Consider the following 14,701-nt stretch of genomic DNA (forward strand, 5'->3'; position numbering starts at 1 on the left):
GCCCGCGGCCCCGGATGGTTGGGCAGAAGGGTGGCACTTCTCCTTTCCAGAGATTTGGGGTTAGGTGCCTGCAGTTGATGACTCGATCAACGTGGAACCTCGATTTTAAAAGCGTTCTTGAAGAGAAGGCAGGACCCCTCTCCGCCTTCAGGCCGGCGCCGACCCCGTGCAGGTCCCCGGCCCCCCGGGTGTGTTTTCCCGCCGCGGCCGCTCCCCGTGGGGCCGGGCCGTGGGCGGGCGGCGGCTGGGCCCGGCCCCACGGCCACGGCCCGGCCCCGGAAGCCGCCGCCGCTCAGCTGACAGCCGTTGCCGGGGCCGGAGCGGGAAGATGGCGCTGCGGCCGGGACCCGGCGTGGGGGGTGCCGGCGCGGCGGGGGGCGGTGCGGGCGGCGGCGGCGGCGGAGCGGGGGCTGCCAGGTCGGTGGTGGTGGCGGTGGCGGCGGTGGCGGCGGCCGGGCCCGGCGGGGGAGCGGGGCTAGAGGGTGGGGGCCAGCGGGGGTGTGGGGCCGCGGATGAGGGGCGAGGAGGTGAAGGGGGGCTGTGGAGAGGAGGAGGGCGGGTGGGGTAGCGGCGGAGGGGTGTGCGGGCAGAGGCTGGGGGGCGCAGGCGGGCGATGGCGGGGGCTGAGGGAGACACGGGAGGGGCAGAAGTGGGGGGAGCTGGTGGGCGGGGGGGGGGATAAGGGGGAGACCCGTGGGGTGGGGGCTCGGGGTGCAGGTGGGATGTGGGGGGCAGAGGGGTCGGGGCCCAGGTGGGGTGCGGGGATCGTAGGCAGCCTGGGTGGGGTCCTGGGTGGGGTGAGGGGTCCCAGGCAGGGTGTGGGGGCTGCAGCCATGGTGGCTCTGGGGTTTAGTTGCCTTTTGGGTGCCCACCTTATCCCCCGGCTCCTTGTAGCCCACTTGCTGTCAGGCTCTGCAGCCGCAATCTCAAGTGTTGGGGTGGGAAGGGATTTCGGGGTTTCGCTGGCCCTGCTTGGGTGCCGATAAACGCCGCTTATCTCCAGCGGGCAGGTTGGTGGCCGCTGCGGGATGGAGCCTCTGCTCGCCTGCAGCTGCTGCCGGGGGCTTTCTTTTCCCCTCTGTCCGACAAAGGCCACCTCAGTCAGAGGGAGGACTGAGGAGGGGTGTCAGGAGAAAGAAACAGGGTAAATGAGGTGTGTGAATGTGTTGTCGTGTTTCTGGAAAGGTTAGGAAGCTGTATTTCGCTACCTTTGAAGAATCATTAATTTTATTTTTTTTTTGACGTAGGCTTTTGTGTGCTATTCATCCGTTGCCCTTCTTCTAGGGAGGCTGGATAAATTCTCTTTGTCAAATGCAAAATTTAAGTTCGTTGAGTTGTCTTGCATATGTGAAGCCTACGGCTTTGTCGGCCTTATTGGGAACGCGAGGCGGGGGGCTCTGCACTGGGGCGACCTTCACCCGTGGGGCCGGGGTGCTGCTCTGTGGGGGGGGGGGGAGAGGCATCCGAGGGCTCTGCAATACTCGGGAAGAGAAAAGCCGAAGCATATATGTCCGCCTGCGCGTGCTGTGGAAGGGACGGGAGGCTGTCTTTGTGTTTCCCCACCTATATGAATCTGAAGCAGTTCTTGCGAGGGGCTGCAGAAACAGTCTGACCTCTTAGAGCAACACTGCCTGCTCAGCAATTAATAGGAAAGTAAGGAAAATGTTGTCAGCGGACTATAGGTTTTGAAAAATAAAAGGATTTAAATCATTGGTTCCCATTGTCAGTGTTTTGGTTTATTTGAGAATGAAGTCTGGAGGTAGAAGGGAAATTTCCGTTCTCTGTGTCTGTTTGGGTTCTTTGCCTTGTTTCACTTTAATTATTTGTGGATTTCAGCCATTCAGAAATATTATGACAGTCTATATTGTGTTCATGGAGTTGTATTGATTAGGAATTAAGGGGTTTAAAAATCTACTTGTAGACAGGAAAGTGTTATGTGTAGTTTGGAGGTTTTATAGTGAGGTATGAATATAGAAAAGGAGTTGTTTCTCCCCACGCTCCTGCATTTTGACTGAAGCTGTTCGTTGTTTGGTTTGTTTGGGTTTGTTGGGTTTTTTTTGCGTTTTTTAAGCTACATATTTAAAATACTTATGTGATAGGAATTTACAGATTTATATTACTACTTTAAGAGTTCTGTTGTAGGGTAATTGCTTTGTTTTCCTTATATTTATTTTATTTTGTGCAGCGTATTGCATATATTACACTTTCTTACTGCGTTACCCTAAGTATTACTAGTTGCATGGACTGAAGCGGTAAAGTGCTTCTGCTCTTGAGAACAACAGAGATGTCTGCAGGTGCATTTAAACCATTGTGGAAATAACAAGGAGTAAGAAACTGTATTCAAATAGCATGCTTGATACTGGTCAGCTAATCTACTTATTTTAAACATCTGGGGTTGTAAAAGTTTCCATTGTCTAAAAAGTGCATTTGGTCGTTTTAGAGCATAGTCAGCTGGCTAGAAATGTTCTTTTGGCCCCCGTGTGGTATATTAGTCCTTACAGGCTGCTTAATGTATCGTGCTCATCCTTTTTTCTTTTCTAAAAAATAAAAGGGAGACTGTTCTAATTTTGTCTGTTTATTCTTAATTCTCCTGTCAGCGTTGTTATTTTGAGATAACTGGAATGAAAATGTTTTCTTTAAAAGCAAGCTACTTCTGACATTGTTCCTATCACGATATGGTTATGAAGTTCAATGGTTTTCTGTGGTGCTTCGGTTCATCTAGGAAACGACTGTGCCTTAGCTTGCTTTCTCAGCAGTGAGAATCAGCCGCTTTAACTAGAGACGTGCGGGCATTTCTTTTGCATCTCCGAAAAGTAGTTTAGAAATAAAGCTCCTGTTGCTTGAATAAAGAAGCTGGTGGGGTTTCTGTACGTGCGTGTGTGGCTGATGTTGGCAATGGCACAGCTAAATCTTGGAGCGAGGTCCGTGATGAATCCGAGCCGCACGTACGGAGTACTCTGCTACAGGAGCTTGCTTTGCTACTTTTAACCAGCTCTTCTTCCAGTGCCCTCTAATTAGCTGCAGGTTTTTTTGTTGATTTTTCCCCCCCCCCCCAACACAGACTTATAAATAAATCAGGAGCTCTGTAGAAAGGGATAAATATTTAATAGTCTGGCCTTTATTTGCTTCCAACAAGCAGTGGTACCTTGCTATGCTTGTTCAGTTTACATTACGTTTGCTGATTTGGAAGAATTCTTGTTGACCAGATTCCCCAACAAGAAGGGAAAACATGAAGCTATGAGCACTTTTCTGTACTTGTGAGCTTTTAAAAAATAATTTTAAATATTTCATCATTCTGATGAAATAAGAATGGTGTATTTTTACAGCAGAAGTTCTACACATCTGAAATTACCCGCGTTTGAAGGGGGTATAGTGCCGAGGAGCACTCTGAACTGACAGCCTCGTGGGCAAAACAACTATTTCCATAGGTGAAACCAAATGCAGGCAAAATCCAGTTAATTCACTGGGCTTCAGCCCTGGAGTGGAGAAAACAGCTTTTCTAACCAGCACCGCAGTTCAGTCATGGGTTTCTCTGTGATTTTCTTCATGATGTTGACATTTGTATGCTAAGAAGTGGATTAAAAGCGACCGAATTGAACGCTGCTCAGTTGAATAGACCTTGGCCGCAGTGTGAACTGCGTGAACTGAACCCAATCCAGAGAAGCCCGGCACTTGTGAGATGAGCTAGCTTGTGTCTGCACAAACGCTGTGGTGACTGAGGATGACAAGACCTGGACGCGGTGAAAGGTGTAGGTGTGTGTTAGTTGTAGAAGGAGAAATTAGCACATGGTGGTCAGGGTAAAAGAAGCAGCTTTGGTATTAAGAAGATTCTGAGTTAGAGGGTGAAATGAAGAGTCATATGGGTTGTCTTGGTGACCGTGTAACCTGCTGTCTGTAGAGTGGGTAGGTGTAATTTGCTCCTGGATAAATGCATAATTTAAATTCCTTATTTTATCTTAGTACTCATATTACACAGCTCTCATGTTTATAAACCAGGTTGGCTTTCGGAATTTCCTGCAGATTTTGAAAAAACACAGTCATTTATGATAGCATTTTCTCCTTTACACTCAGGCAGTTTCTTTTACATCTACCCTCATGCTGAGGAATATTGAATATCTGTAAGTGTGTTTCTCTTTCATGGTATTTTGATGTAATAGCTGCCTGGGACACTGAGTGAGATTCTTGTTTGGTGAATTACTGCTGATGTGGGTTTCTGAGAGTTGCTTGCAAATGAGACTTTTCAACTAGGTCCTTTTTTGTTGTTTGGCAGCGCAGCACATGCTTCTGTTGGAAAGTGAGAGCTAGTAATTTCCATCGTGATTTCAGTTGAAATTTTAACAGTTCTTCCTCCAGGTGCACTTGGCCCTTGATACTTGAATGAATATTTTTCCCGAGGCACCATTGTAATTAGATGTAATCGAGAAAGTAGAAACTCCATTATTTTGTGACACTTAGGGGGCAAAAATGCAGAAGTGATGGGGTTTCATGGATAGTTTGTTTTTCTGCAGAAAGTTGTTATTAAGCAGCTGAGAACTATTGTCTGGTGCAGTTAAAGGTCTTGCTGAATCAGATACTTCCAACAGGAGATGCTTACTCATTCTGCGGTGCTTGAAGGCCTAGCCTACACTAACAAACTGACCTGTTACCAACCTGCGTAGGTGCCGAAACTCTCTTGTGGGTGATGTGGATGAGTCAAAGCTGTTTTAGTGCTGCTGTGGAGGATAAGATCCATTTCTTCCTGGCTTTGCAGGCTGTGACAGCACTGACGGTGCTGGGGGGACTCTCTGGTGCTTTGGGGGGTCCCTGGGAGGGGTGGCCTTTTCCCTGTGGTGGGGTTGGGTTCTGCGAGACCTGCAGGAGCAGATGAATGTGCCGAGCAGGAGGAGGGAGGCTTTGGGTGGTGGTGCTGACGTGCAAGCTGAGGTAACTTTTTCATTCATTTATATTTGCACTAAAATTATAGACTTTCATGTACCCTTTTTTCCTCCTCCAGCTTCATGTTTCCTGTCGCAGGTGGTTTAGGCCCCCCTCAAGGTATGTAAGAACTTAACATTTTGAGCACGAAGTTCTGTACGTTGTTTAGATACATTAAACAACTTAAAATAGTTCTTCACAGATGCTCAGAAGCATGATTATTAATTGAACTCCGTAGCTGTTTTTCCCCTTGAATTCAATACTGGTAAGCTGACTCTTGCAACTCTATTTATAAAACTTTCTATGCAATGTTGCAGAAGCAGTGTTACCAGAATGCTAGATTAAATATCTTGGAAAACTGTATCTCCATTTTTAACCTGAATTTGCCTTTAAGATTTTTGTGTTATTTTGAATGTGGTATTTAACCTCTTTATGCTTCATCTGCCAGCTGTGTATACCCATATTGTGTGGGTGTTGCAAGACCTGGTAAATATTTACAAAGCACAGCAAGACCCTGGGACAAGAGTCACAACCTGTGTGGAAAGTATTAATACAATAGGAGAGCCTTAGCCTTAAATTACCTTTGTTCTCATTCCTGTTGCAGTGCTGTTTTAATTAATGGAAAATACAGAGAGAACGTGTAGGGAAAATGGAGAGTTTTCTTATAAAAAATCTCAAGGTTTGATTTATGGGTTATTCCTGAGTGAGTTGCGTCCCTCCTGGAGTGCTTGTATGTGTGTGATGTTCAGTTTTGCATAATTATAATTATCTCACAGCGTGCTGGTAGCAAATGTGTGTTAGTGTATGTCTCCCAAGATAGCAAAACATGAGATGTGAAAATACTGAAACATAATCAACTTGGCTTTATTCAGTGAATCAATATATTCCAGTTTGGTTTGTCCAATTTTGTTGAACTTTAGCTTTTACTGACAGATACTGTAACCGTAATGTATGTAGTGGGCTAATTAACCTACAGGCAAGTTATCCAGCCAGATCACAGAGTGAAGTTGTGTTGTGAAATGCTGAGTTTATTTCCCAAGACTTATCTTCAAAAGCTGCCAGTTTGGAAGTTCCCCTTTCAAGAGAAATGGACAATTATCAACACCAGTCAACCTGGTTAATTAAATCTCATTAATTGGAAATGACGCTTCCAAAAATCATATGGGAAGGCCGCAGAGAATCCTTAGGATGGTGGGAGAATTCATCAGCTTTCTTATTGGGAAAGCCTCATAACGTTTCTTCCCTTAGACTGACGAATATCTAAGCTATGGCGATTCTGTGGCTGGCTACAGTGTGGCATATCTTCTTATTTTTAAACAGTCCAGCAAGACTGAGAGGTTTTTCCTTTTCTTTGCTGGTTTAGTTAAAAAAAAAAAAAAAAAAAAGCAAAGAATAAAACCTTTAATGCTAACTGGGAGCTTACTTTGTTTAATGTTTCATTGTAGGGATGATTCCTATGCAACAGCAAGGATTTCCAATGGTTCCTGTCATGCAGTCCAATATGCCAGGCATGATGGGGATGAATTACGGTTCTCAGATGCCTCCTGGACCCATGACCATGCAGGTGTGTGGCGATGAAACGCGGACCGAAATGAGATACCTTGGTGCTTGTCTGGAAGGTGACAGCTGATGCCATAGTCCTCTCACAACTGCAGTGGGCTGTGAGGGTGGAACTTGGCTAGGAACTGAAGTGCGGGTATTAGTCCAAATGGGACATCATATTTTGTAGTATTCTCTTTGAAGATATTTCTGATAATTGAAAGAATTCTCCAGGTTTCGTTGGGATCTGGATAGAGAGGGGGAGTTTGGCATGTGTTACTCAGTGTTGTAGAGTAGAGAGAAATGAGGGTGTAGTGCAAGGACAGTATCGGTAATATTTAAAGTAACTTGGATGTTATAGCCCACTCAAAGATGTCAGAATCTGAACTTTGATTTCATTATACGTGCTATGACACCAAAGTGTGATAAGAGAAGCATGGTCTCTGAACAGGAAAGGAAACAAAAGCATCAGTAAGATGTTGAAAAGCTACCAGATGCCACCTACTCCAAAGTGTGGTTAGTAATAGTATTGAATCGTTAAGTAACTATAATTCAAAACTCCCACAACATACCCTTTCTGTCTTCAGTTTTGCTTCATGCTTTTTCTTTTTTGCTTTGGTTTTATGTACTCACCCTTAAGGTGGCATTTGTGGAGTATTTTAAATGAGACCTATATAAGCTGATAAGAAGTGACTGTGTACACAATCTGATTGATCATGACCAGTTCACTGAATCGTTTTATCCCGTTGTAACTCAAATGCTGGAGTTAATAGAATTGTTTCCTGAGTGTAGGTGGCAATTCATAAACTTTCTTTTTAAATACCTTGCTCTAGGGAGCAAGGAATGTCCTGTATGTTCTCACATGACCGGTCTTCCCATTTGTCCTACTTCTGTGTTTCATGCTCATTCTTTTTCTTGTTTAAAGTAATTTTGTCTTTAACTCTGCTAATTGAGGAATAAGAATGAAATATGAGTAGCTAGCATTATGTTTTCTCTCTTTTAATCTTTTGTTTTCTATTTAGCACCATATGTGCTTATGTACAAATCTGCACTTTGCTGAAATTTAGTGTTTTGGCATGGCTTTGTAGCCAAATTGCTATGTGACAAATGGAATTTATTGTATCTTGCCATCTCCTTACGCTCCCTTCCCTTCACACCCCCACTTGGAATTTATTACATTAATTTTGTAAAATTTATAGTAGGAAGATGTTTTTATGAGAGCCCGTCTAAAAATAATAAACAACTTTTGTTCTCTTCCTACGTGTTCTGATATCAAATACAAAATAAATGGTAAGAAAAGCAAATTATTTTCTGGCCCTTTCTATATTAGGCGAGCTTTGCTGCTATAACTGTGCCAGAATGTCTTTCTCAGCAAATGTTTGTGATACAGATGCAATTTATTCAGACAAGTGTCCTCTTGGCTGTTGTCATACACTGTCTCCCTCCCTTGGACAAACTATGCTTGCAAAACATCTAGACTGCATTTTGCCAGCATCCATTGTTTGTTAGGAGTGTGCACCTCCAGCATGGAATTTAAAAATATTATGCAATGACTTAGAATAGGAAACAAAAACCCCAATAAAACCCAAAAGCATGGTATGGAACCATGCGTAGTGCCGTAGGATGCCTGTAACGTTCCTGCTCTTGAGGTAGGTTGCATCGATATGAACTCTTGATTTTTGCGTTTGACCAGAAGATTGTCCTGTCTTCTAAAACCCTTTAAGAATTCTAACTCGTTATTGAGAGGGAAGAGTGCCATCTACTGAACGGCCAGTGCTTTGTCCTGTGGCAGCCAGTTTGTGCTCAGACACTGCTCTTCAGCTATTCTTAATGCTCTTAATTTGATGAGATCTACCTAGTTTACAATTTGGCAGGGTGCATTTGCCAGTGGTTTGGCTTTTTCTATGGGAAAAAATAATCTTGGAGTTGTGTCATTTATTTTTTTCTAGGGTGGCATGCCCTTAGGGCCGATGCCAGCGACTGGAATGCCTTACATGGGGCAGGCTTCTTTCTTGGGAATGCGTCCAGCAGCCCCGCAGTACACCCCTGACATGCAGAAGCAGTTTGCGGAGGAACAACAGTAAGTTACACTTTACTGACTCTTGGGAAATCCATCTTTTTTTAAGGGGGAGATGTATTCTGGAGGGGTGGTCCACACAGTAAAAATATTGATAGTTTCGCTGGAAAAGTAGTCCATTTAGGGCTGTAGAATATTATTGAGATCATTCCATTGCATTTGAAGGCCATCTGTGTAGTAGTGGCTGTCATACAGCTCTGAGGAAAAGTGTAAATGTGTGCGCCACGCCGTCTGAATTGGAGACAGAATAAATGGAAGAATCAAGCAGAAGTCTGACATGAACATTACTCAATGGTCTTAAAGGTCTTTTCCAACCTAAATGATTCTATGATTCTATTGTAACGAAAAATTGTTCTTAGATTTTTTTTTTTATCACTTCAGGAAGAGGTTTGAGCACCAGCAGAAATTCTTAGAAGAAGAAAGAAAACGGCGCCAGTTTGAAGAGCAGAAACAAAAGCTGAGACTCCTAAGCAGTGTGAAACCTAAGGTGTGTGCTATGTAATAAGTGGAGTGTTTCTTTTTTCAGTTTTTTTTTTTAATAATGGCTTCTAATAGGATGGTCTCCTTCAACAAGCAAATAAGTGGGGAACTTATATGAGACATCAGATTTCACCCTAAAAAGCATCTGGAATAGTCCTTTACACACTCTTGGTGTAATGTAAGCAAAGTCTGGTGTTGAAAATGAAATCAGCTTTTGAAAACAAACCAACCTGGTGTGTAACATTTGGGAACAGATTGAGTTTCTAGAATAGAGAATGCTTGGTTCCTTGTTTGTTAACTTTATCCAAAGTTTTGGACACTTGCAAGGAGCTGGAGGCTCTTACCTGCAAGAATACAAATAGCTGAGTAAGGTTTGTATTTTGTTCCTGTGCATAGAGCTATGTCTAAAGACCGAGAAACACTGTTACGGTGTAGTCTGCAAAATAAATGCTTTCTAAATATGGGAGTTATTGTTGATATGCTTCAGGAAGGTGCTGCCGGAGAAAGATGGGTTTAATCTAACAGCAGGCATTGCTAATTTTTGTACCAGAGAAGTGTGGCTATGGAAAGAAAACTGAGCTGTTCTGTGAATTTTTCAAAATGTGTTCTGTGGTGTTTCAGACAGGTGAAAAAAGCAGGGATGATGCTTTGGAAGCCATTAAAGGAAATTTAGATGGTTTTTCTAGAGATGCTAAAATGCACCCAACACCAGCATCACATCCAAAAAAGCCAGGTTTGTCATTTTTCTTATCTTCCAACTGAAAATAAAACTCTAATGTTTGAAATCTTCAGCAGGGGGAACAAATTCCAAGAAATGTTTTTATTTGGTGGTACAAAGTGAGTGGATTAACTGTTTTGTAAAATAAAGTGTCATTCTGGCAACTGTTTGCTTGGTCAGGTTATAAGGGTGAAATATTAGATACCAGCTTTTATTAGAAGACTTGAAATCTTTAAAAGAGAGCTTAATGTGAAATATTATGGAAATTGATAATGCATTTGTTCTTTTCTAGTCAAAGCATTAATTAATGTTTTGCAGAGTGCTTTTGAAGCCGAGGAATGCTGTACAAGTGCTAAGAACGATCAAAACATTGTATAATGACTTCGGGTACTCTAACAGCTTACTTGTGTACCATTGCCTGGGCATGGTCAAACTGAAGCCTTCTGTATTCCCTTCTCAATGATTACTACATTTGTAGCAATTGCTACTAAAGGTTTCCTAGGGGTTGTAGTGTAGTTTGTTCTGTGTCTAGCGTGAAACAAAGCTTATCTAGACAAGTTTTCTCCTGTATAAAATCTCTATCTGTACTGTGGATTTGCTCTCTGATAATTTTGAAGTTACAGATGGTTTCTGACAATTTTCCATTGTCTGTAGATTTGCCCATCCTATGTCAGTTCTGTGAAAATGGGTAACTACGCAAGGGATCACACAGCAGATTGTCTAAAGGAATACACATTTCTTACGTATCCTATGATATAATATTGAGCTTTTGACGATAAAACACTCCTTTGAGGGAGAGTGTCCCCCTGCGCACACCTCCATTATGTCCAGTTGGAAATATTACTTCTTAATTTGTTTTGACCCCGTATGTTAAAAACAAATAGAATACTTCCATAGCCAGTGTTAAGAATCAAATTTCAATCAAAGTTTTTACATCATAAAAATCTGGAAGATGCATGGATGGAAGTGGCTGCTCAGTTTTACCTTATGTGTTATGCTGACAATAATAACTCTACACATCTCTGTCGAATAGCCCACCCACTGCTGTCTCCTCTCACCCATTTGCTGTATATACCTAGTACTTGCCACCTTTTTGCCTGTGAACCTTTTTCCTCATCACTTTGCGTTGTGTGTTCATTCCATTTTACAGATCATCCCACATCATCCCATTCTGCTGTATCTGTTTCCCACTCTGCTTTTCTTGATGATGAAGAATTTAGTGACTTTATACAAGGGCCTGTTGAAATCCCCAAACTGGTGCCTCAACCCACCTCTCAGCCTTTTCAGCCTTTCCATTCTGCTGCTGAGGCTGGGCAACTGCTTTCAGAAAAGGCTGTGGTCCAGCCTCTCCCTCCAGTCCAGGCTCCAGTGTTATCCATCCTGCAAGGTACAACTGGGCAGGTTCCTTATTTTCCTACCTCTGCATCTTCACCCAATATCCATAAAACAGGTAACTCTAAAGTATCTTTTTTTTACATGTCACCTTCTGTCATAGAGCTACACGGAGTCTTATTTTGTTGTTTGTTTGTTTTTTTAATCTGGCTGAAAGAAGTAATATATAGACAATTAAGTAGAAACCTGCTGATCCATGAGATAGGAGGATTTAAGTCCCCTTCTTCCTTCCCTTAGAACTGCACTGTAAAAGCAGGTCACGTGTGGATCCAGAGATTGTTAAATATGCATATGGCTGATCTTAGGTGAATGAAGTCTTGTGTGCTAGCATGTTTGTAAGTCTGTGTAGTAGAAAAAGATACAGTTGAGATGATGGTATAGAAAATATTGTGTTAATGTGGAGTGCTTGTGTGCTTCCTCTGTTGGAGGCTAAATGGATGTTGGTGAGATTAACGTGAAGAATTTTGCAGATGTAAGTAGATATTGGACACTTCAGCTACTGATGCCTAGATGATCATGCAACGGTAATCCTAATCCAGAAAACAGTCTCAAGTATTCCTTCTCCTACTTGTTGCTTTTGTTTTTGTTGCATTTGTTGTGTACGCATGGTAAGTAAAGGGCAGAATCAGGCTATAAAAGCGTTTGAACAGGGTGGTGCTGTTGGTCTGAGCTGGGACGGATACTCATCTTTAACTCATCAGTGGTACCAATAATACTTTTCCTTTGAAAGTGTGGAATTGCGATCTGGCTGGTTAATAACAAAATACAAATAATTCCTCCTGCTGTTTATTCAGGCTCTTCCTTGGAGGAGAAAGTCTTAGATAATGGCTCAAACGAATCTGAACAAGAGCAAACCAAACTTAAAACATCCGAAGTTGGGCACAAAGCCTCGGCTGCAGGCCAAGTTCATCCCGGTCTAACCATCGGTGACTGGGATGTTGTAGGTGGACATGAAAGTGGTACCACTGCTGCAGAGGTGCACAAGGCTTCAGAACAAAACATAGCAGTTGAAGAGTGTGGTGAGCAAATGAAACATTTGACAGAATTTAAATCTAATAAGATGCTGCTTGAATGCTAACACTCTGTACACTAATTCTAAGGCCAATCCTGCATAATTTTGCTCTGAACGCCTGCTTGAATAATATGTCAGTGCCTCCTGCTCCTTGCTAAAAGTATAACAACTGTGATTTTGCTCTGAACTTTTTCCATGTGAATTTACTGCTGTAATCACTTTTAACATGTTTGTTTAATCAGGTCTGCTGTTTTAAAATATTCTGTCCTCTTTCTTGGGGGGAAAAAATGTGCTTTCTAAAGATTTTCATTTTAATTTAATTATTTAGGGAAACTTATTACTAAAGATGGTCAATGTCATGGTGGATTTTCATCTTTTAACTTTGAGGGGATAAAAGCTTGTTAGGTTAAAACTCTTAGCTGGTTAATACTTGTTTCCCAGACAATTTGCTGCTCATATGCATTACATCTAAAACTATCTGTGCTTTAGGGATCAAAATTTCAATAGCTGGACTAGATGAAAACTTTAAGCAAGCTTTAGTTCCAATTTGGATTTTATTAAAGCTGACTGTTGAATGCTTGGTTTTGTTTTATTCCAGTCAAAATAGATGCAAGGTCTCTGGTGCACCTTGATTGGTGCTCTGATGTTGTGGACTCAAGGGTTAGGTGAAACGTGGGCTCCACTGTGGTCAAGTATGATAAAAATATATGTAGTCCTCTGTGTAATCTCCCTTTACTGGGAGTGAGAGGAGATGGAGAAGGGGAAGAAGGCTCATATGGACTGTAGATAATTGAGTCGGGCACTTTCACAAGCAGTTATTTCTCTTCTAGAAGTACAATAACTTTTTATTAAACTCATGTTCCTCTCGTCAGTCATTGCATATGTTGCTTTCAAGTGTTTTCTTATCCAATATATTTAAAAAACATGATTGGGCGAAATTAAATGATCTGAATGGACATTTTTAATAAGTGGAGGGGCTTTGTAATACACAGTAAATTACTAAAAGTGACTTAACTTGAAGGAATATACAGCATGAAATAGGAGCTGTTCATTTATTCATAGTTTGGTCAATTGCATTGTTCATTTTCTACAAATCCAACATAATCTGATGCATGATTTAAAAAAAATGGGGGGGGTTACAGAGGGAGACAGGAAACTGCCCTCGTTTGAGAGTGTGAGATGATGAGTGAGTTTAAATACAGCCTGCAGATGAAGGTGGGTTTGGAAGCGATTATGTAGAGCAACAATAGTTAAGAACAGTTCCAAATGTTGTTAAGGGTGCTTTGAAGGATGAACTGAAACACTTTGAGGAACAGAAGTTTAGTAGTTAAGTGATAATGCTGAAAAATGGCAGACCTGTAGTCACCTGGATATTTTCAAAGTTTTGAGTCTCCTATCTGTCAACTAAATACGGCTGAAAATTCCTTTTCACGTCTCGTATTATTTGATTTTTTTTTTTTTAAGGGGCTGAATTTTATCAGAGAGATTCAATGGTGAGAAGTAAGAATGCAGAAGTGTATGGAAGGATGGCTAAAGCTGAAGAATAATGAGATTGGAGGAAGTAGCAAATTTATTTTACTTGGCTGGTGAAATGGAAGGAATTGCTTATATTAAAATGTGCTTGGAGTTGTGGGATGATTAGAAATTAGACTGCAGTCAGGAGAGAATCCATGTGGAAGATGAGGAGATGCAAGGGCACTGGGAAAGACAATGGAATCTGAAATTATTCTGATTTCTTTTGTCAGAGCTCCGTCCAAGATAAGCGTAAAATCTGCTGAGAGAGCTAGATAGGAAGTAAAACCGCAAGACTGAGGGGAAGAGGCTATGTAGTGGAAAAGGAAATAAGCAATTTGCAGGGAGCAAAGTGCGGCAGATCACGTTATGAAAGCCTATAGTAGTGAAGGCAGCTATGATGTCTTCTGGATCTGAAGACTAGGAGTGATGGGGCAATGGATAAGTTTTTGGGAACATGGGAAAAGATCTTGCTGAGATTCAGTCTAATAGGGTGTGGATTTCCCTGATCAGGATGTTCTGGTGGAACGTGGTGGTTCTTACGGCAGATATGAGTTTATTTGTTCCACAAGTAGCCCTAATAGCATATAATTGATGGGAAAGCTAAATCTGATATGGCACAGAACTGCTGCTATGGAATTTTGGGAGACAATGAGACTTGAGCTTCTATACAATGCAAAATTAAGAGGGAAGCAAATGAGGAGCTCCTTATTTCATTATGTATATAACTATATTCTTGCTGTTACTGCCAAATCATTCTAGTTATGTTGAAATACACGTTCCTGCAGTAGCTGTTTTTCCTCTGAGCACAGCGATTCGTACTCGAAATCTTTGCCTGAAATGCTAAATGATACTGACTGACTACGATGTAGTGTCTGAGATCTTTAAACTCTGAATCTGCATATCCTAATACAACTGACTGTCTTTTTCTTACTGAATGGAATACCTTTAGGAGTTGGAGTATTCCCTTCACAGGACCCCATTCAGCAAATGATGCCTCCTTGGATTTACAACGATACCTTGGTCCCAGGTAAAAAAGAAAGTGGGCATTTAGCCA

The 14,701-nt window shown here is 42.2% G+C and overlaps 1 protein-coding gene across 6 annotated transcripts in view; it reads left to right on the forward strand.

Moving 5' to 3' along the window:
- Positions 1-301: 301 nt before the first annotated feature.
- SYNRG (synergin gamma) overlaps positions 302-14,701 on the forward strand; it is a 43,825-nt gene continuing 29,425 nt past the window's right edge. For 2 of the 6 annotated variants that reach the window (XM_075771201.1, XM_075771202.1), the window contains exons 1-9: positions 302-417; positions 4,994-5,034; positions 6,360-6,478; positions 8,403-8,533; positions 8,912-9,017; positions 9,632-9,743; positions 10,879-11,178; positions 11,915-12,139; positions 14,597-14,674. In XM_075771201.1, coding sequence (XP_075627316.1) covers positions 329-417; positions 4,994-5,034; positions 6,360-6,478; positions 8,403-8,533; positions 8,912-9,017; positions 9,632-9,743; positions 10,879-11,178; positions 11,915-12,139; positions 14,597-14,674 — 1,201 coding nt within the window. In that variant the 5' untranslated portion in view covers positions 302-328. Of the gene's footprint in view, positions 418-4,993; positions 5,035-6,359; positions 6,479-8,402; positions 8,534-8,911; positions 9,036-9,631; positions 9,744-10,878; positions 11,179-11,914; positions 12,140-14,596; positions 14,675-14,701 lie in introns of those variants that run through there. The other 4 variants (XM_075771204.1, XM_075771205.1, XM_075771203.1 and 1 more) reach the window with 3 other exon arrangements.

The sequence above is a fragment of the Balearica regulorum genome, chromosome 19 (assembly GCF_011004875.1).
Source record: "Balearica regulorum gibbericeps isolate bBalReg1 chromosome 19, bBalReg1.pri, whole genome shotgun sequence".
NCBI classification, from domain to species: domain Eukaryota; kingdom Metazoa; phylum Chordata; class Aves; order Gruiformes; family Gruidae; genus Balearica; species Balearica regulorum.